General features: G+C 38.1%; 1 protein-coding gene across 2 annotated transcripts in view; it reads right to left on the reverse strand.

Annotated features, from left to right (window-relative positions):
- The window catches only part of Esyt2 (extended synaptotagmin 2), a 103047-nt gene that overhangs the window by 10483 nt on the left and 71153 nt on the right, over nt 1-21411 (reverse strand). The window contains exons 9-16 of one of the 2 annotated variants that reach the window (XM_052184846.1): nt 19668-19844; nt 18465-18547; nt 14623-14671; nt 13789-13878; nt 13283-13378; nt 8152-8214; nt 4674-4748; nt 3913-3999 (exon numbers count right to left, since the gene is read on the reverse strand). In XM_052184846.1, the coding sequence (XP_052040806.1) occupies nt 3913-3999; nt 4674-4748; nt 8152-8214; nt 13283-13378; nt 13789-13878; nt 14623-14671; nt 18465-18547; nt 19668-19844 (720 nt within the window). The remainder of the gene's footprint in view (nt 1-3912; nt 4000-4673; nt 4749-8151; nt 8215-13282; nt 13379-13788; nt 13879-14622; nt 14672-18464; nt 18548-19667; nt 19845-21411) is intronic. The other variant, XM_052184847.1, reaches the window with a different exon arrangement.

Below are 21411 nucleotides of genomic sequence, written 5' to 3' on the forward strand. Positions count from 1 at the left end.
AAAAAGTAACAGTCTATACAAAACTAAAGGTCAGAAGGAAATAATCTTTACACTCTGAAATCCTGTGGTACACACTGACAGTAATGTGCAAGGTTTCTACTAAAGACACTACTTGTGAAGAAAATACATTTTTAAGTGTCTTAAAGTCATCCTTCTTCAAAGTCTACATACTTGCTTTGAAAATTTACAGCATCCCCTTTAAATACATGGTATTTCTTTCTCATGAATACTAATCTTCAGCACTGCTTCTGTTATAAGAACTATACCCATCACATGGTTGTTCAAAATAGTTTGATCAAAAAAAGAACAAACTCTGGGCAAAATGAACATACCCAAAAGGAATAAGCACCACAGTTCATAAAGGAGAAAGAGCTGACCAGATACAGCAAGAATTGAGACTGTATATAACCACCTCCTCAAAATGAAAAATCCAAGAGAGAAAGGCAAAGCCCAGACAACTCTGTACAGACTCTTTCAGAAAACTCTGGAACAAGTTCTCTCTAACTCATTCAAAAGGCTACCATTATCTTGACATCAAAACAGAAAAAAAATTAATAGGAAGCAAAATTATAATCAGCAACCTTCATGATCAAAAAGCAAGAACGTTGGGCTAGAGAGATGGCTCAGCGGTTAAGAGCACTGACTACTCTTCCCGAGAGTTCATTCCTAAGTTCAATTCCCAACAACCACATGGTGGCGTACAACCATCTGTAATGGGATCTGATGCCCTCTTCTGGTGTGTATGAAGACAGCCACAGTGTACTGATATACATAAAATAAATAAATCTTTTAAAAAAAAAATCACAAAAAAAGTGAAATTATTTTTTTTTTTGGATATATTTTTTTTCGAGACAGGGTTTCTCTGTATGGCCTTGGCTGTCCTGGAACTCACTTTGTAGACCAGGCTGGCCTCCAACTCAGAAATTCGCCTTCCTCTGCCTCCCAGAGTGCTGGGATTACAGGCCTGTGCCACCATTGCCTGGCGAAACTTTTTTTTTTTTTAAAAAGAAGCAAGAATGTTTTTCTTTTTTTCCTATTTATTAATTAAATCGTGTGTGTGTGTGTGTGTGTGTGTGTGTGTGTACTTGACTGAGTTTATGTGTATTATGTGTGTGCAGGAGTCCTCAGAGGCCAGAAGAAGGCATCTGATTGCCTGGAACTCAAATTACAGGCAGTTTAGAGCTGCCAAGTGAATGCTAGGAACAGAATCCAGGTTTTCTACAAGGGACTCCAGCCAAATTTCCAGACCCCAAAACCCCAAATTCTAATAAGCAGGATATATGTGAAAATGATCATGACTCAGTGGGGTTTATACCCTGTGGTGGTCTGAATGAAAGTGCCCCCCATACATCCACAGTGAGTGACACTGCTATAGCCTTGTTGGAGGAAGGAATGTGATTCATTCTCTTTCTGCCCCTGCTGATCAGATATAGACCTCTCAGCTCCTTCTCCAACACCTTGTCTACCTGTGCACCAACATTCATTTCACCATGATAATAGTGGACTAAACTTCTGAATGGTAAGCCAGCTCCAATTAAATGGTTTCCTTTCTAAGAGTTGCTATGGTCATGGTGTCTCTTCACAGCAATGAAACTCTAAGATAACCCCAATAAAATATTGTGTTCAAGGTATCTAAGTATTAAATGTAGAAAACCAAATGAAAGTTTGCAGTATTTAACATTTAAAAATCAACAATGTATTTCACCATATTTACAGTTGAAAAACATATGGTCATCTCAACATATGTGCAAAGCCTTTAGTGAAAGTCAGGATCTACTCATGAAGACAAAGCAAACTAGGAGAAAGAGGTCTCTCTAGGGAAACCAGACTCATGTGCTACTTCTGTAAAGAAGGCTGAACAGGGAGACTGGCCAAGAAAAAGTAAGAAAAAAAGCATGCAAATCTTATGAAAAGGATCATTAATAGAAGATAACATGATGTCCCACAGGTTCAATTCTAAGATAGCTACAAAATATCTGAGTAAGCAGACCTGGCAAGGCAGCACACTCCTATAATCTCAGCCCAAGCTGTAGAATTGTAAATTCAAGATCATGTGAAAAAATCCACTGCCCCTTCCCACAAGCAAAAACAAACAAAAAACAACAAAAAAGTAAGCCATTTTTAGTGGGTTGTATGAGATTGTATCAATATATAAGTATCAATACACACACACACACACACACACACACACACACACACAGTGAAATACTGTCTCTCATTTGGCTTTGAACTTGCTGAGTAGACAAGGCCAGCTGTCCCGTGAGCCCCTAGGATACACCAGTCTCCATCTCTCTAGAGCTCGAATTATACCGTTGTGCCACCATGCCTGGCTTTTCACATAGGTTATGGGGGTCAAATTTAGATCCTATGCTTTCACAACAAGCAGTTTATTGCCTGCTCTATTTCCCTAGTCTCTTATTGGCTTTGTTGCTACTAGATAATTCAGAGTAGTCTTGATTTATGACCCTCCTGCCTTGGCTTTCTAAATGCTGAGATTACTGAGGAATCTACTACAATCTCTGTGTACACACACACACACACACACACACACACACACACACACACAGTCTTGTATTAGTAAAAAAATACAAGACTAGGAACCATTTAATGGCTGGGAAACAATGGTAGAGCTCTTGCCTGGAATAAACAAGGTTCTGTCTTCACTTCAAGTATGAAAATAAAGTAAAATCATTCACAACATCATGAAGAAGTATTAAACGTTTAGGGATAAGTCTGACAAATATGTAAGACCTACTCTGAACATAGAAAGCTATAAAATACCACTGAGAAAAATGAAAGCCAACTAAGTTAAAAAAAAAAAAAACCTCAACAATGTAATGTTCCTATGTATCAATTACATATTATCCATGCCATTCCCCACTGGAATGCTTCCTGCTGTGGAGATGTCAGTTCAACCTACCGGTTCTATAATATCAGGAGTTCTTATCAAAATTATAGGTTCTCTGCATAAATCCACAATTGATACTAAAATTCATATGGAATGTAGACTTAGAATTAGTCAAAACAATATAGAAAATAAGTTTCAGTGTGTACACAAGTTGGTTTTGTGATGTACTCATTCCATACCAGCGACAGAGACAACGGCGCTAGACTGTGGAAGTACAGAACCCTGAGCAGAAATCATTCCAGAAGCAAACTGCCTACTGGTCCTGAATTTCCATAGAGTCACTAACCTCGATATATAGTAAAGAATGACTTTTTTCAACAATGTGCTGAAAAATTATGTAGCTAAATATTAAGAAATAAAAAATCATGACCCTTTCCTGATACTACAAATGAAAATTAACTTGACATAGATCTAAAGATAAGATGGGCATCCTGGCTAATCTTGTGTCAACTTGACATACAAACTAGAGTCATCTAAAAGGAGGGAACCTTAATTGAAGAAATATTTTCATAAGATCTGGCTTTTCTTAATTAGTGACTGATGGGGGAGGGCCCAGCCTATTATGGGTAGTTCCATTCCTGGGCTGGTGGTTCTGGGTTCTATAAGAAAGTAGGCTGAGCAAGCTATGAGAAGCAAGTCAGTAATCAGCACCCATCCAAGGCCTACCTCTACATCAGCTCCTACCTCCAGGATTCTGCCCTGTCCTGACTTCCTTCAATAATGAAAGTGTAATTCCAACAATTTGGAAGTGTAAGCCAAATACATCCTTCCTCCCCAACTTGGTTTTTGGACAGGGTGTTTCATCATAGGAATAAAAACCCTAATTAAGGCAATGGGTTTGGGAGAGCTGTGAGTCACAGAGAGAGTAAGAGAATTTCTTTATCTTGACAGTAGTAATGGGTCCCAGTGTACTATGTACTCAGTTAGGACTGTAAATGTGCATAATTTATAATTTGTATCAATCATATTTCAAAATATAAGTACAAAATGCAAAAAATAAATACCTCAACTTCAAGGTCCTGGCGCTTGGGGTTATGAATGAAGAAAGTGAAGTTTTCTTCCCATACAGGTTCACTAGTTTTGTATCGAATCTGTAAGAAATAGTTCAATATCAATTCTCTAGTATTTTCTATGGAGAAGGATTATTGACTCAATGCTTATTCAATGTGTATATAGGCATACGGTGATTAAATCTAAAAACAGATATCTACTGAATGATGGACTGCTGTCTTAGCAAAAACAGCAGTGTTCAGAAGATGAAGCATAGGCTGTGTGAGGCCTGTGAAAGGGACTGACGAGGAGTCCCAGAGACCAAGACCTCTGCTGCTCTATGGTCTTCAGTTCTCGCAGGGTGCCTGACACTGTACTCCACATAGCCCTGCTTTGTAAAGGACTGTCATGCAAATTTAACAGTGCCCTACAACTGTGAGTAATTTCTAATCCCCTCCCCTTGATCAGAAAAGAGGAACATACAACAATACCTTCTTTTGAATTTTTGAACCTGTGTTTGCTGAATTTAAAGTACAATATGTTACCTTTAAACTAAATAAGTACGTAAAGGTTTGGGAGTGATTCCACATCTTTCTCATGAAATCAAACAAAAGTCTATCTCTATGGTATGTTCTATGTTACAAGCAGCTCGTGTTTATGAATGACTTGCATTTGGAAGCAAAGCCTCCACATCACACACCTGGGCAGCATCTGATGGGGACACTGACAGGCGGGGCTCTATGGAGAGCAGCTCAGAAAGCCATCAAGCTCTTACCTTACTCTCCTGAGCCTTGTGACCGACTGACATCTGGACAAGAGGATTTGGGTTGCTGTTTATTTTCTTCCCTGACTATCCAAAACAAAAAAACAAAAAACACAAAACCAGATAAAATAAATAAACACACTTTGAAATGGGTCCTAATAAAAACAAGATTATAGTTCATTTTTATGAACAATAGTCACTTCTATTTACCTCTGATACTTCAGACATGGAGAACATCAAAGAACAATGGAAGTAGAAGACTGCTAAACAAACCCTGAGCCACCATTATTATGTCCATCATGAAGCAAACTGAGAAAACTTCCATTAATATGCTTTTTGATGTTTTAGAGAGACAGGGCCTGACAATACTGCTTGGCTAGTGTGGAACTCTGTGGCATGAGTCATTCTCCCACATAAGCCTCCAAAGTGGCTGTGACTATAGGTACAAGTTCCTATGTACCTCGGCTGCACGGAGTTTGAAATGTCAAACTTTTAAAGTAAGTTACTTTAGGGCAATTCAATCTTTTAAAATTTGAAACTTTAATATTAACTACAGCTCTAAAAACTGACTTATTAGGATAACAAAAATGTAAGTGCAATGAACATAAATAAATAAATAAATGAATAAATAAATAATAAGAAGACAAATGTAAAAGAATGTTAACTCAGAATACTTTTCCAGCTGCAGTATAAAATATTGCAGTTTCAGATTCACACCTTTACACCTTGAATCTACCACCATCCTGTTCAAGTAAACAGTTATCAGATGTTAGATATTGCTTACCAGCTGATAAGTAAACATCACCAGAAGAATAAATGGTTTATTTCTTTTAATAACCGTTATTATTAAAAGAAATAACGGTTATTAAAAGAACCATTAATGGTTTAGGATTACATGAAATTAAGCAACTATAAATATGATTTAAAAATTTGTAAACAAAAAATGACAAGAAGCTTACTTTAGCAGAGAGCTGATAGAAGAAAATATAGAAAAACACAGCAGATATGTGACATGAGGTTTATTTGTAACTTAGCCCCACAAAAAGATGCAGTTAAGTGTTAATGTAAATTAGAGGGTCACAAAAAAGTATTTTAGTTAAGTAATTTTAGAGTCAATCCTCAACACTGCAGCAATGACAGAAATAGATGTAAAAATCATTTGCTTATTCAAAAGATATGACTAACCCAAACCTACTGTGATAATCTATTTTCTGGTTCATCTTTTTGATGTGAATGAATTCTGCAAAATGAAATAAATACTGTTAAAAATATCAAAGCCAACTGATTTTTCCTAAATTCATTTCCTCTTTCTTTAATATGAACATTCCTAACTCTAAGCTGAGCACAAGTCCTCTGGGAATAGGGATGCCACCTCACCTCTCCTCCTGGCTAGCTGACAACTGATTTTCAAGGAGGGCATGCAGGCCTGTACTAAGTATGAGATTGAAGCTACTAAGGAGACTGTGCACAGTTCTAGGCATAAGATCACACTGATTTAAGCCACATCTTCCTTGGGTCTCTGATACATGAATTTGTTTCTAAGTAATATTAAGACTGTATTTGTGAAAATGAGGCCACTCAGTATTAAAGATTTAATGAATCTATAATTTTATGGTGAGCCTCCTAATATTTTTAAAAATAGAATGACGTTTATAACTGATAACATTAAAAACCAGCCCCTGAACAATTTGCAGTTGTCATTGCCTTAATCAATTAATTGTGCATACTTTGTGTGTGGGGTGTGTGTGTGTGTGAATACTACACCAAAATCTATTCTAATCTAAAGTTGTAGTAAATATAAAATAAATAAAAGTTTAGCTGGTACTTTTATAACCTTAATAATGTTTTAGCATAAGGGTGTTCCTTAACACAGATGATGTTTTAGATTACACAAATAAGGTTTTTAAATTAAGTTCTACCATGACAGAACGTTTACATTACAGTAGCACATGTCAAAAGTACAAAATAGGATTAAAAAAATAGTCTTTTAGGCCACATGTGAAACTTAATGTATTATATAGAAATGATCTCTTAAAACATGGTCTTACTCTGTTGAGATTAAATCTCATCTTCTTAGGTTTTGATTACTGAGACTACATTTTAATCTGAGCCTTAGTTCCACATCTATAAAAGAGGCACAATACCATTTTTAGAACTTTTTAGGCTTAAATGAACCAATGTATTAAACCAGATAATTACAGCACACCTAATTATCTACCTATTACATATTTTATATGTAATATTTTAATTTGCTTACTAACCCAATGGAGAAGATATTACCTCTACCCTGTAAGTAGGACGTATTAATTGTCTTTGAATCACAATGCTGAACAGCATGACTTCAGCGCCTTCTTTCCTGACCTCTATGCTCTGCTGTCCAGTAAGACAGCAACCAAATGGTGAGCAGAGAGTTGCTACAGGTCCCTTCCTAAGTTGCCACAGGTCCCAACTATGCTGGGAGTTATAGTTGTTTGAGCCATGTGTTAACCAGCACTCTCAGAGTATGATGCCCTACTAAAACTACACCATTATCTCCTTAGTTCAGGCCATAGTAAGGTTTACAAATATGGTATTAGACAACTCACTGACTGTCTCCTTCAGTTTTTTTTTTTTTTGTTTTGTTTTGTTTTGTTTTTTTGGTTTTTTTTTTGTTTGTTTGTTTTTTTGGTTTTTTAGATTTGGGTTTTTCGAGACAGGGTTTCTCTGTATAGCCCTGGCTGTCCTGGAACTCACTCTGCAGACCAGGATGGCCTCGAACTCAGAAATCCGCCTGCCTCTGCCTCCCAGAGTGCTGGGATTACAGGCGTGTGCCACCACCGCCCGGAATCTCCTTTGTTTTAGAAATTTAACTTACTTTGCTAGATGAAACTGATTAAAATATTCCTATTTCTTTGGAATATTAAGACAATTATACTTAAAATGCCCCTGGTTCTCAGTGTAATTAAGCTTAATTAAGAAACAAACATTAACAATTTAGCCAGAGAACACAAGCTATTGTATTGTCTTGGAAATGAAGTGGAGCTTAGTTTTCAATATACCTCATTTGATAAAAATTGAACCTTCTGGAAAGATCTATCACCCAAGCCCACAGCACCAAAGCCATGAGGTTGATTCAGTGAGGTCCTACTCAACATATTGGAAGAGGCAATTCCTTAAGTATGCATCATCAACATCTTTAAATCACAATGTGAAAATTTGGTTAAGATTTTAAATAGAACTTTTAGGTTGCTACCCACAAGTTCAAATTCAAACAAAACACTATTTCAATGGCTTTATGATAGAATGAATCTAAATTTTCATATATTGAAATTTTAAAATTTAACTGTTGTTGATGTCATTTCTTCTAAGTACAAATTCGGGGATAACAAAGTAGGATCTCTTAATTTGAACAATCAATTATTAACTGCCCACACATTTAGGAAAGCCAAAGTATCATCTCTTTCAATATGTCTGGATTAGCACTGGAGCCTCAAGGGAACACTTCGTTTACCTTCAAAGCTCTCTGAACTGCAGACTTCTTCAAGACACCGGGGTTAAAGTCTAATGGGTTATTCTTTCAAGTCAGAAGAAAATGAATACACCAAGGGTTAATAAAACATGCAATGAGGAGTTTATGTAAGGTTAATGACACAAAAATTCATGGCCCAAATACTTAAACTAGACCCAAAATCATATAAACTGCCAGATTTACGCTCAAGATTTTACTGTAAGTGACTGATACTCTAAAATACCAGGACACACTTCCTCATCCTTGGTAACCCTTCATTTCTTCACCTCTTTTAGTGTTAGCAGAAATCAAGTGTGATTTGAGGAAAGGCTCTGCTTACTGTCCTTTGCTGAGACCCTGACGTCAGAGACAACTGGGGTTTACTAGGAAGTGCAGTAGCAGCGGTGCTTGCCACACTGCTGGGGCTGGTCCCGCCACAGTGGCTTATGCCATTGCTATGCCATCTGGGACCCATCTCCACCCGAGGTGGACTCTATCTCTTTTGTGAACTCCCAAGGTGTTGAAGCACGGGCCAACAAAGTCATCAAAAGTTTCTCCTGGATTTAAATACATTCTACTGTAATAGGGTATGTATATGTCTTCCTGACTGAAACTTTTCAGCTAGTTGCTCATTCTCAAACTGACCGTTTGTTTTAGAAGCTTTCAGGATTCACATTTGAGGTTAAAGATCTTTGCCATTTTAATTGTAATTGACTTAATATGACATTAAATTTGATTCTTAATTTTTATTTTTTCCTTAATGTTTTATTAAACTGAAGTTATATGAAAGAAAATGGAAAAATAGCTTCCCAGTTTTCTATGGTATAAGGGAAATGAAAAGTAGAGCACCTACCTGGGCTCCTGTCATACTAAGTGGGTCTAAATCTAGACTATTCAAGCAGGGCTATAGGGCTCTCCAAAGACTTAGAACATCCTGCTTCTATGTCTGGATGAAGCCTGGTCAGATATTCCCTAACAAGTTCCAACAAAGGGTTTTGGTTCAGAGGGAGTATGACTGGTGCTCTCCAGATACAACAGGGGCCTCTCTTGAAATTCATACTGGATAGAAACAGCTGAACCAAATGTATTCTAACATGCATCAATTATTGAGAAACAAAGACAACAGTGGTAGTGTGAATAGGAATGCAACAGCTGTGTGAGGTCACAGAAAACTGTACCACAAGGGCTGGGGGTGTCAGACTAGCTACTAAAACAGTAACTGAAATACTGGCAGATGTCCAGGTGTCCAGTTCAGAAGTCAGGCACCATATACCATGCACTGCTGGGTCTCTTGGTCACTGCAAACAGCAGCACGTGTCCTTCCCCCAACTCTCAATCAAGAATCACAAACTAAGAATAGAGGTCACTTGAGACTGCTTGCCTAGCATGTAGGAAGCCCTGGGTTCAGCACCTCAAAAAATTGGAACTGTGGCCCATACCTATGATCCCAGCACTTGCATGTAGATGACGGATTATCAGAAGTTCAGTGGTTATTCTCAGCTAAAGTATTTCAGGACAGACTGGAATATATGAGACCCTATCTCAAATAAGTAAAACCTAAAATTACCTGTAAAAAGTATATTTGTCCTTAAGGGTCTGTTCAGTAGTAGCTATGGCATAGTCATGTTCTTACATGTAAGTAAGGTAGGCATCATGGAAATAACCATTCATCTCAGATAATCTTCAGTTACAGAATTAAGAGAATATGAGCAGTGAACATTCTATAGTGGGAAGATCCCAGATCGCTAATTTTAGACACTTATGTGCTTTGTGTTGTCTTTACACTGGAAACCAGTGAATAAAAAGTGTTTGATGACATTTACGCCACAAAACATTGTATATGGTGTGTGTATCTTCATCATAAAGTTCAACATGACTTTGAAGAGAATGAATTCTGAAAGTCTGACAACTGATGTCAGAATTACAAAGCAACTCAAGAATATGACTCAAAAATATGTTCTTAGTACCAATAAATAAATAAATAAATAGATGGAGTTAGAGATTAAGAAAAGAGACCTAGAGAAGTCACTGGAGACACACTGACAGAATTATACAGATTGGCCTTGTCACTTTTAAGAGTGTTTGATGACATTTTCCCTACGAAAACAGAAGCATAAACCAAACAATTTTCTAAGAAGTAATGGCTTCTGGAATTATCATTTTAACAGCTCCCCCCCCTTTTTGGTTTTGGGACAGGGCCACAATACTGAAAGAGGAAATGTTCCTGCCTTAACCTGCAAAGTGCGTTACAGGAGGACACCACTGTACACCCGCTTTCTTTTGCCTTTTAAAATGGCCTTAAGCAGATTAGGGGTACAGAGTTAGAGACATCAAGGTGCTGCTTACTAGTAGTGTGACTTGCCTATTCTTCAGGGTAATGTTTTTCCTTATCCATAAAACAGTGCTAAATACCCATATTCCCTTTCTTAAGAGGTCTTAACAAATCTCACTATTTATAGTACAAATCTAAAGGGTGATTCTAAATACTACTTAGTATAATAGAGGGTCTGGTGCAGTTTTCTATGACCCCAGAGGAAATGAACTCAGTAGCCACCAGAAAGCCCTGAACAGCACAGGAGTGGAAGCAGCAGACAGGCAATGGGATCAGATGTAATGCCATCAAACTCAGGGAACTCTTAAGTTCCTAGAAAAAAATAAATCATGGACCCCCTATAGCTTTCTTCTCCAGAGGCTCTAGCTGGGTCATGTGGCAAAAGCAGGCTCTCACATGATGTGCAGATTCGTGGCTTCATGTGGCAATAACCGGTGACGGAGAGGACAAGGTGGTGTGGACTAGAAGGCTGCCTAAATTCTAATGCTGCTATCCTTCTTGAGGAGGAAAAGTAGATTCAGGAAAGTTTTGGGAAAGTTAGAACAAAATTCATATTTCTTCCTTAGATGAACCACAAAATCATTTTAACCTTAAGGCTTTGTTTTCCCCTCAGAGAACTAATTATAATACTTTATGGACCAGCAGCAGTAGAGTTAGTTCATGTTAGTTCATCTCATGTCAGATGTACTCCCAACATCACAGAAGAGTCACATTTGACAAAACCAGCATCAAATGAAGACATGGTAACTGAAGTCATGCAAGAAAATGAAAATAGCATGCACAACATTCCGGTGAGCAGCAGACAGAAGCTCCAGGCCACACTCGGGCAGTCTTCAATGAACACAGAAGAAGGAGCTGGAGGACTCACAAATAGTGTTCTATAGACTGAGGTAGTATTCTCACAAAACACTAGTCCCGACGCTCGCCTCTCTTTTAAGTAGCCACACCCAAAGTTTCCCTCGTAGATACTCTTAGGAAAATGGAGACAGGAAGAGAAAGCAAAGAATGGTGGATTGTGGTCAGTGGGCACACACCAGAAGCACAAATAAACAGGGTGCAGAGAGAGTCAATGGATCCCAGGACAGACAGGGACTGGCCAACAAAGCCTCCCCATTAAAACCGACAAACAGCAGGTATGGCTTTATGGCTCCTTTGCCTCTGATGAGCCACAGCACACTGTGAGCGAAGGACCCTTGGAATAGAAGGGGAGCACATTCCTCTCTTAAGCTCATGTGACATTATCTGCATTTCAAATTGAAGTGACAAAACACATGGCTTTACAGAAAAGCCCAGTCTCTTTTTTCAACTGTAACCATCACTATTTTCTATATCCTAAACTGTGCTTAAATTCATTCTTTTAAAACATGTTTTTAAACATGAATTTAGTTGGGGTAGGGGGAATTCCATGGCATTCATGTGGAGATCAGAGAACAACCCAAGAGTCGGTTCTCTTCTCCCTTCATGGGTATTTTGAGACTTGAACACAGGTGGCCAGGTTTGGAAACAAGTGCCTTTTACCCACTGAGCCATCTTATCAGCCTGACAAATAAACTTCCCTCAGGCATTATAAAACATTGAAATATTTCATATCAAACATTATTGTGGTCAAAAGCAGGAAGTTCTACTCTGAGGAATTCTACAGAAAGGCTAAATAATAATAAAATGATATTCCCAAACAAATAAAAATAGGTACAGTCACAGGCTTTAGTGGAAAGACTGATTAAACTATTTAAGAAAAAAAATGTAAGAATTTAAATAGCTAAAAGTTAGACAAGAAAACTTCATTGAAAGAAAGGGTATGGTATTAGCAAAATGATAACTATATATTCCTATTACAAAATGCTTAATCATATTTCAGTTATTAAGCTGAAATAACATATAGTAATACAAAAAGAATATTAATTTCCTTTTTTTGTTCACAAAGTACAAATAAACATAAAATTTTGAAAAACTACAAGGTGTTAAATGATGCAGTTACATAAGCTCTCAGGATAAATGTCCTGGAAAGACTGTTAGACAAGATAAACAAAGTGCTTGTGTGCTTTTGTTTGGGGTCTGCTCACAAATGCACTCACATGACTGAGCATTTACTGTGAAGAAGAATTATGCAATGGATAACCTTGGCGGGTATACCGCCTGTAACTGATGACAGTGTTCTTTCTTTCAACAAAACTGGTGTTGACACAGTGACATACAGAATGCCCTCATATGCAAGCACATTAGCACCTAAAACGTTACAAGATAATGTAATTTATAATGAGGACATTACTTTAGTTAGTGGGGTTTATAGCAGAACAGTGAAAAATTCACTATCCCTAACATGTTCAAATTACTTTTTACAGTTTTTCCCTCCTAAAACCAAAACAATCTGATATAAACAAATAAACATTCTTTTAAGCTAAACATTATTATTTGACTCCGTTTGTGCCTTTGTTCAGTTGGAAGTATCCCAGGTAGCTAAAAGTCAGCACACCTACCTGGTGGCATTAACAATGTTCCACTGTAACCCTGAGGATAGTCACAGCTCAGCAGCACACTCTCCACTGTACTATATCTAAGACATACTTAGGATTTGTGATCAGAGCTGTTTCATTTATTCCTCATTTTAAGAGGAGGATTTTTACCTTGAGACAACTAGGCAGTAATAATTAGATATAAATGCACGCGTGCAAAGCAAATGCTACCTCTTATGTACCTGTCTCTGTCGCTGCTATACAAGATTAGGTAATATATTGTAGCTGGACAAAGTAGTAGTTACCAAGTGAGGAACGCGTTCACAGGAGTTAGATCTGTATTACCTACCGGAAGGTTCCTGGCAGAATCCAAATACAAGATCAATAGTGCAGATGAAAGGCCATCATTGGCTTGATCCTTGTCAGCTCTGATGTCTGCCAACACCTACAAGGTGAGAGGAAAGTCTCTGTGAGCGTATGTCTACAAGAGTACACATTATCTTCACTTACTGTGCTCAAGAAGATAAAGTAACAATCTAATATGCACAGTAGAACAAGAATTAATGTCTGCCAAATGACAAGATTATTATTCATATAAACCAATTAAAATGAAGCACTAAGATGACATATAGTCCTTCAAATCTCTGTGCTATCACAAGCACAAAATTTAACAGTCTCATAACAGGAATAATGATTATAACAAAAATAACTGTATTTTCTATAGTTTTATTCCTGTTTATACTGTAGTGACTTATGGCACAATAATACAATTTAAGTAAGTACCAAAACAATTAAAGAGAATAGTCCTGATAATCAGGAGTAGGTGGTCATGAAGAGAAGACACTTGCACAGTACCTTGTCAAGGTCTGTGGCATCAGGCATCAGTGTGAGCCACTCCAACTTCAAATGTAGCTTTCCTTTGGCAACCTCGTCCAGAGTGAACCACTGTAGACAAAGTGTTGAGCAAAAGTGTTGAGTAAAACGTTCTGATCAAACCAAGTCTAAAAACATTGCAGGATTCTGTCTCTCTTGTTCACTGTTGTGTTCGGTGACTGGCACCTCACAGATGTACAAGAAACACTGAGAAATGGACAGAAGCACTCTGGGGGAATGGGTGCTGCTGTGAACGTGGAGGGGGCTCCACACTGGCTCAGCTGATGAGGTCGACCTTGCCCAAGTCTCACCCATCTTTTATTTGTCGGAAGCTATTGTGCAATTTTCCTTTATGTAATTGTCTTATTTTATGGCATTATGGGTCACTCTCCCTGCTTGAAGTAGTATCTTTTTGTTGCAAATTATTAGTCCATTTACAGGGATCTTTTACATTCTGACAACTCTGTGCATCTCTGCTAGTCACTTCAACTACAGCAAAAATTTCCAACTGTAAACTGTTTACACATCTTGGCCCTAATTCCTCCAAGGCACCACAGTCTGTCCACAATAAAAGTCAGGTTTACATTTTCTGCTCACCCTCACTTTCTGCTCAAAGCTTTGCATGTTTATACAAGCACACTATTACTAAGCTATACCTTTACATTTCAAACATCTGTGAAGCAAATATTGTTCCTAGAGTAGTAGCCAAACTTCTCACAATGGGTAGGTAGGCGAAAGCAGTAGGTCACAGTGACTCTGGTATACAGGAAGTACTTACAGTGTTCATTAAGTGGACCAAAGTCAGAGAAAACTTACTTCATCTAAAAGGCGCTCCTTCTCAACTTCAATAAGATCAATCATAAGGCTATAAGAATAAAACAACACAAAAATTTTAAAACATAGAAATGCACTTCTTACAAATGAAGAAGTTGAACATTGTCTATGAAAAAGTACTCTAGAAATGCAAAAAAAAAAAAAAAAAAAGCTATACAATTTACCAGGAAAACTTTCTTCCATGCTTCCTATAATTTATGTCCAATAAAATCAACAGTAAGAAATCACAGGATTAATTTTTTGTGTCAAAACATTAAGCATGTAGACTAGAACTAACTGCTCATGTGTGCATACATGTGGAAGCCTATATGACTATCTCAGGCACTGACAGTGCTCATGTGTGCATGACGTGGAAGCCTATATGACTATCTCAGGCACTGACAGTGCTCATGTGTGCATGCACGTCGAAGCCTATATGACTATCTCAGGCACTGACAGTGCTCATGTGTGCATGCACGTGGAAGCCTATATGATTATCTCAGGCACTGACAGTGCTCATGTGTGCATGCACGTGGAAACCTATATGACTATCTCAGGCACTGACAGTGCTCATGTGTGCATGCACGTGGAAGCCTATATGACTATCTCAGGCACTGACAGTGCTCATGTGTGTATGCACGTGGAAGCCTATATGACTATCTCAGGCACTGACAGTGCTCATGTGTGCAAGCACGTGGAAGCCTATATGACTATCTCAGGCACTGACAGTGCTCATGTGTGCATGCACGTGGAAGTCTATATGACTATCTCAGGCACTGACAGTGCTCATGTGTGCATGCATGTGGAAACCTATATGACTATCTCAGGCACTGACAGTGCTCATGTGTGTATGCACGTGGAAGCCTATATGACTATCTCAGGCACTGACAGTGCTCATGTGTGCATGCACATGGAAGTCTATATGACTATCTCAGGCACTGACAGTGCTCATGTGTGCATGCATGTGGAAACCTATATGACTATCTCAGGCACTGACAGTGCTCATGTGTGCATGCACGTGGAAGGCTATATGACTATCTCAGGCACTGACAGTGCTCATGTGTGCATGCACATTGAAGCCTATATGACTATCTCAGGCACTGACAGTGCTCATGTGTGCATGCACATTGAAGCCTATATGACTATCTCAGGCACTGACAGTGCTCATGTGTGCATGCACGTGGAAACCTATATGACTATCTCAGGCACTGACAGTGCTCATGTGTGCATGCACGTGGAAACCTATATGACTATCTCAGGCACTGACAGTGCTCATGTGTGCATGCACGTGGAAACCTATATGACTATCTCAGGCACTGACAGTGCTCTCACACATGGAGGCCTGAGACAAACATCAGGAGTCTTCCTCAAACACTTCATCTTACTCATTGTGACAGTCTTCCAATTGAACCCAGAGCCTGATATGACTAGTTTAAATAGCAGGATTGTCTGGCCATGTCAGCGTCGGCCTTCCAGTTGCTAGAACTGCAGGCAGTTGCCCTGCTCTTCTGGCATTTATGTGGGTCCAAACTTTGATCCTTATGCTTACATGGCAAGTGTTTTATGCACTGATTTCCCCAGCCGCAGATGATTTTATTTCTTAGACAGGGTCTCACTATATAGACTGGGCTGGCTTTTAGCTCAAGAGACCTGCCTGCCTCTGCTTCCCAAGTAGTGGGATTAACGTGTACACCACCATGCTTGGTGAGCTGACGAGTTTTTCTGTTATCCTTTAGTGCTATCTGTCATCACTATGGACACAGTTATTTCCATAATGAAGTATAAGACCACACTATATCAAGTCTCTTAGCAGTCTAAGAGTAGGTTCTATTACCATCAAACACTCATATTCTAATTGAATCATGGCACTACCGCACTGGAGCTAGCTAGCAATGATGATAAAAGATTAGTATACTTGTATTTTTGAACATATCTCCTTCCTCTCTTACAATCTAGGTTTCAGGGTGAATCAGTCCAGTCTTAGCCCCTAGTCAATGACATGTTCCTACTTGCTTTACCAGCCTCTTATCAACAGGCTTACATACATATTTGATTGGACCATGTTCCTGCTCCTACTTAAGCTATGTATGCAATCACGGATTCTGAAATCATAGTACAACACATGGGTCTTAGAGATTCTCAAGTTAGAGCCTAACACATGAGACCATACCATTGATAAGGCCTAATCCTTGGTAACGTAATATAACCTAATCCTTCACCACCCCCTCCACAAGAAACTCACTTAAGTAACCTTAATTAGATAAACACATATTAGATGTGTATATGCACATTTATTCATTATGTGTACAAATACAAATACACAGCTGTGGAGGCCATATTTTTCTTTATTTTTTCTTCAGGTATAGTTTTTTTTTCTTGAAACACGGTATCTCACTGATCTAGAACGGAATTTACCTAGGACTTTAGTTGCCCCTAATTAGCCCCGAGGATATTCTTGTCTTTGCTTCCCCAGTGTAATCCTCAGGGATTACAGGCATGTGTCACTGCGCCCAACTTTTTTTTTTAAAGATTTATTTTATTTATGAGTACACCATAGTAGTTCTCAGATACACCCAGAAGAGGGCATTGGATCCCATTACAGATGAGTTGCAGGCCCCCGTGTGGTTGCCGGGAATTGAACTCAGGACCTCTGGAAGAACAGTCAATGGTGCTCTTAACCACTGAGCTACCTCTCCAGCCCCCACCCCCACCCCCTCTCTCGTTTGTGCACGGTCTCTTGTGCTTTCAATGAAAGCATTCTAACCACTAAGCCAGTGGTTCCCAGCCTTCCCAATGCTGTGACCCTTTAAAACAGTTCTTCAAGTTGTAATGACACCCAACTATAAACTTATTTTAATTGCTGTATGACATTTATCACATATGTAGAGGTCTGAGATGTACACACATATTGAGACAGTAAATACTGATTTGTTTTTTCCAGGAGAAGAACTACTATAACAGACAGCTATGAGCCATCTGACATGGGTGCTAAGCACTGAACTTGGGAAGAGCAGCAAGTATTCTTAACCACTGAGCCATCTCTCACAAGATGTAAAAAGCACAGAATAACAAACTGACTTCATTGTGGACACACTGTGATGCACTGGCAGCATTAGGGCAGAGGTGTATAAAGAGTTCACAGTAATGGAGATAAACAATATGATGATTGTAATTATTTTCATAACTGCAATTTTGCTACTGGTATGAATCATGAGAACCATTCCAACTGAGCTATTTTCTCAGTCCTGGAAACATATGTTTTAATATTTATTTTTGCTACCTTAATATGTGTATATGTGTGTGTAAAAACCAGGTGCATGCAGGTGCCCACAGAGGCCAGAGGGGCTGGAGTTTCAGGCAGCTGTGAGCCATGTGACATGGGCACTAGGTACTGAGAAGAGCAGCAAGCATTCTTAACCACTGAGCCACCTGTCAGTCAGGAATGCATTTTCAAAGCCCATTTTCCCAGTTATATTAGTTCTTCAACTGGAGTAAACAAACCATTATTTACCATCCCAATATGTGGGTACCATGTAAGTGACGGTACCCTAGCAAGCAGAAAAGCTTAAAACTAAACCCATATTTACAACCTGGAAGAAAGTAGTTTCAGACTTCCCTGTACAAAGAAGGGCTGGGGGCTGGGGGGCTCCTGCATTCACTGGCTCCCCAGTTTGCACAGCCTAATGGAAAGACGGAATGAACCTAAGCGTAAGTCACTGTGAGGGACAACAAGGAATTTTTAGAAGTAAAAATATTTTTTAAAATATGTGGTAAATTAGACATCCTATGTAAACAGCATTTAAAATGTGTAAGTATGCACCAGGTGTCCCAAGCCCTTTTTTCACCTTCCTAAGAAGTCATCCTTGTCTGGATCCTCATCAAAGAGTTCAATCTCCAGTTCTTGTCCAGGGTGTTCATACACTAAAGCCTGAAAATTAACGGTTAGTAGTTAGGGAGTTTTACTACCACAATCAAAGATGCTTATAACAAACATTACGGTCAACTTTTCTCTTGCAGTAAGCAGTTTTAAAAGTGTACTTTCTTACTGTCAGAACGCATGCATTCTAAAATATTTGCCCACAGAACAAGTCTGCTGGACCTGTTTCTGGTTATCTGAATTCTGTGTCAGTGGGCCAAACACAAGCTCCTGAAACTAGGTGGCAGTGTGAAGTCACCATACATAAGATCTAGAGTGAAGATGCAGGACAGTCCTACATTCTGAACTGGCTCCCTTCAGAACCAAGTCTTGAAAAACATTTAGCCATTCAGAGAATAGCAACTGCCAGGTGACAGAGGACTGAGGGTAACAGGACAGGGAGAGACACACCTTGTTCTCAACATCAAGTCTGTTCTCTGAAAACCTCCAATTTTGAATCCAATAATTTATACATATGACATTACACTTAAGGAGCACTACCTATAGTACTGCACTCAGTAGCCCAGGCCTGCACAGGTCAAGAAATCCAATGGAATGACCTTGACAACAGTCGAGTACACCCTAGCGGGGTGTGGAGATGAACCCCCAGCTGAAGGGTGGGTGGAGGCTGAAGCCGAAGGATCAGGAGTTACAGGCCAGCACAGGATATAAGTAAATAAACAAACACCATCTTAGGGGAAGGAAATAAAATGTTTAAAAGAAAAAGAGACAACAAAACAATGAAAAAGGAAACAATGTAACAAAAACAAAATTGTCTATCCACTGAGATGTCCAGATATAGTAAATGAAAATGTATAAAACAGTATATTTTTATGTTTATATGTTTTAACAATATAATATTTTATAATCAGAAAAACCCATTTACAATTAAAAATATATTGCCACAAATCATTGTGGTAGCCTTATGTAAACTACTGCTTAAAACTATCATATATCCACATTTCAAGACTATTTTGTGGTAGGAAAGTACAAACTTTCTCAAAAATGAAACAGTGAAAACCTTCAATAATGATCCAAGTTAGCCACACAGGTTTGCTTGTGCGACAGGTCTGGAATGAGATTTCTTGTGCCCCCTCTGTTATTTAGGGAGTGCCTTGACCCCACTGCTTACCTCATATATTTCATTCCATTTTGGACTAAGGTTCTCTTTGATGACTTTGCTCTGGAAGATTTGGTTGCCCACCCGAATAATTCCATAGGGGTCTGATTTTCCCTTGACAAGGCCTTTAAGGTAGGTGTCTTTTCCCTGAAGATCTTGAGCTTCAATAAAATGAATCCTTAGGACACCCTGAGGAGAGGAACAAACCACTGACCATTCGCTGTGGAGAATGGAAGACACAAAGCATACACCTCAGCAGAAACTGTGACTGATCAGCTGTGACGTGTACTTAGACAACAAGAATTAAGACAGGAGGGTAATCCTGGGCAGACCTCATACAGACCCTAAGAGAACACAAATGCCAGCCCAGGCTACTATACCCAGCAAAACTCTCAATCATCATAGATGGAGAAACCAAGATATTCCATGATAAAACCAAATTTGCACAATATCTGTCCACAAATCCAGCCTTACAAAGGATAATTGATGGAAAATGCCAACACAAGGAGGGAGACTGCACCCTAGAAAAAGCAAGAAAGTAATCTTCCAACAAACCCAAAAGAAGATACCCATACAAACATAAAAATAACATCAAAAATGACAGAAAGCAACAATCACTATTCCCTAATATCTCTTAACAACAATGGACTCAACTCCCCAATAAAAAGACATAGACTAACAAAATATTTCTTATGTAAATCTTCAATTTTAATGTCTTTCTATATACTTCCTCCATTTTATCAGAAATGTTTCCAATGTAAATCTTTGATTTTATCACAAATGTTTCTAATTCCACCTTCAATTAATTTAGAAAGAGTTTTTACATCAACCATTCTTCATGTAAAATTTTCCATGAAATAGTCAATTTTAACGTGTTTGTCTATTTATTTCTTGAATTTTACCAGAAATATTTTCCATGTAAATCTTCAATGTTATTTGAAAATATTTATAATTCCACCTTCAATCAACTTAGAATTATCTTTATGCCTATCATTTTATCTATCTAATTTCCATGATAATCTTTAATTTTAACATGTTTTTCTATATATTTCTACAATTTTATCAGAAATATTTTCCATGTAATTCTTCAAGTTTATCAGAAAATGTTTATAATTCCACTTTCAATCAACTTAGTTGACTGAAATCAATACTTTTATGCCTACCATTATTGTATCTATATAAAATTTTCAATGATAATCTTCAATTCCAACATGTTTTTCTACATTTTTCTATAATTTTATCAGAAATATTTTCCATGTAAATCTTCAATTCTATCATAAAATGTTTCTATCCCATATTTCAATTAATTTAGCAATGTTTTACATGTCTACCACTTTACACCTTAATTTTCCATGAAAATTGTCAATTTTAAAGTGTTTATCTGAAATATTTTCCATGTAAATCTTTAATTTTATCATAAAGTGTTTTTACTTCCCTTTTCAATAAATAAAAAAATTAAAAGAAAAAAAAAGACAGGAGGATAGTATGTCACCCACTAGATCATAAGACTGCTGACTGGCAACAAGGACTCAACAGAAATACTGTGAGAACCTTAAGTCTTTTTGGCAGAGGGAACACTGACTTCAGAGGTTCTAGTGGGACAGCATGCTTATCTCCAAGAAGTCGATAACACACACCCACAAGGCTCACCAAAATTATTACAATCTGAGACTAAGGAGGTAATAACTAACATGATAGGGTATATCAGACCTGCTACTAAGCATTTCTTATTCAGCAACCATGCCATTCAATTCTT

Source organism: Apodemus sylvaticus, chromosome 6 (assembly GCF_947179515.1).
Source record: "Apodemus sylvaticus chromosome 6, mApoSyl1.1, whole genome shotgun sequence".
In the NCBI taxonomy this organism is placed as follows: domain Eukaryota; kingdom Metazoa; phylum Chordata; class Mammalia; order Rodentia; family Muridae; genus Apodemus; species Apodemus sylvaticus.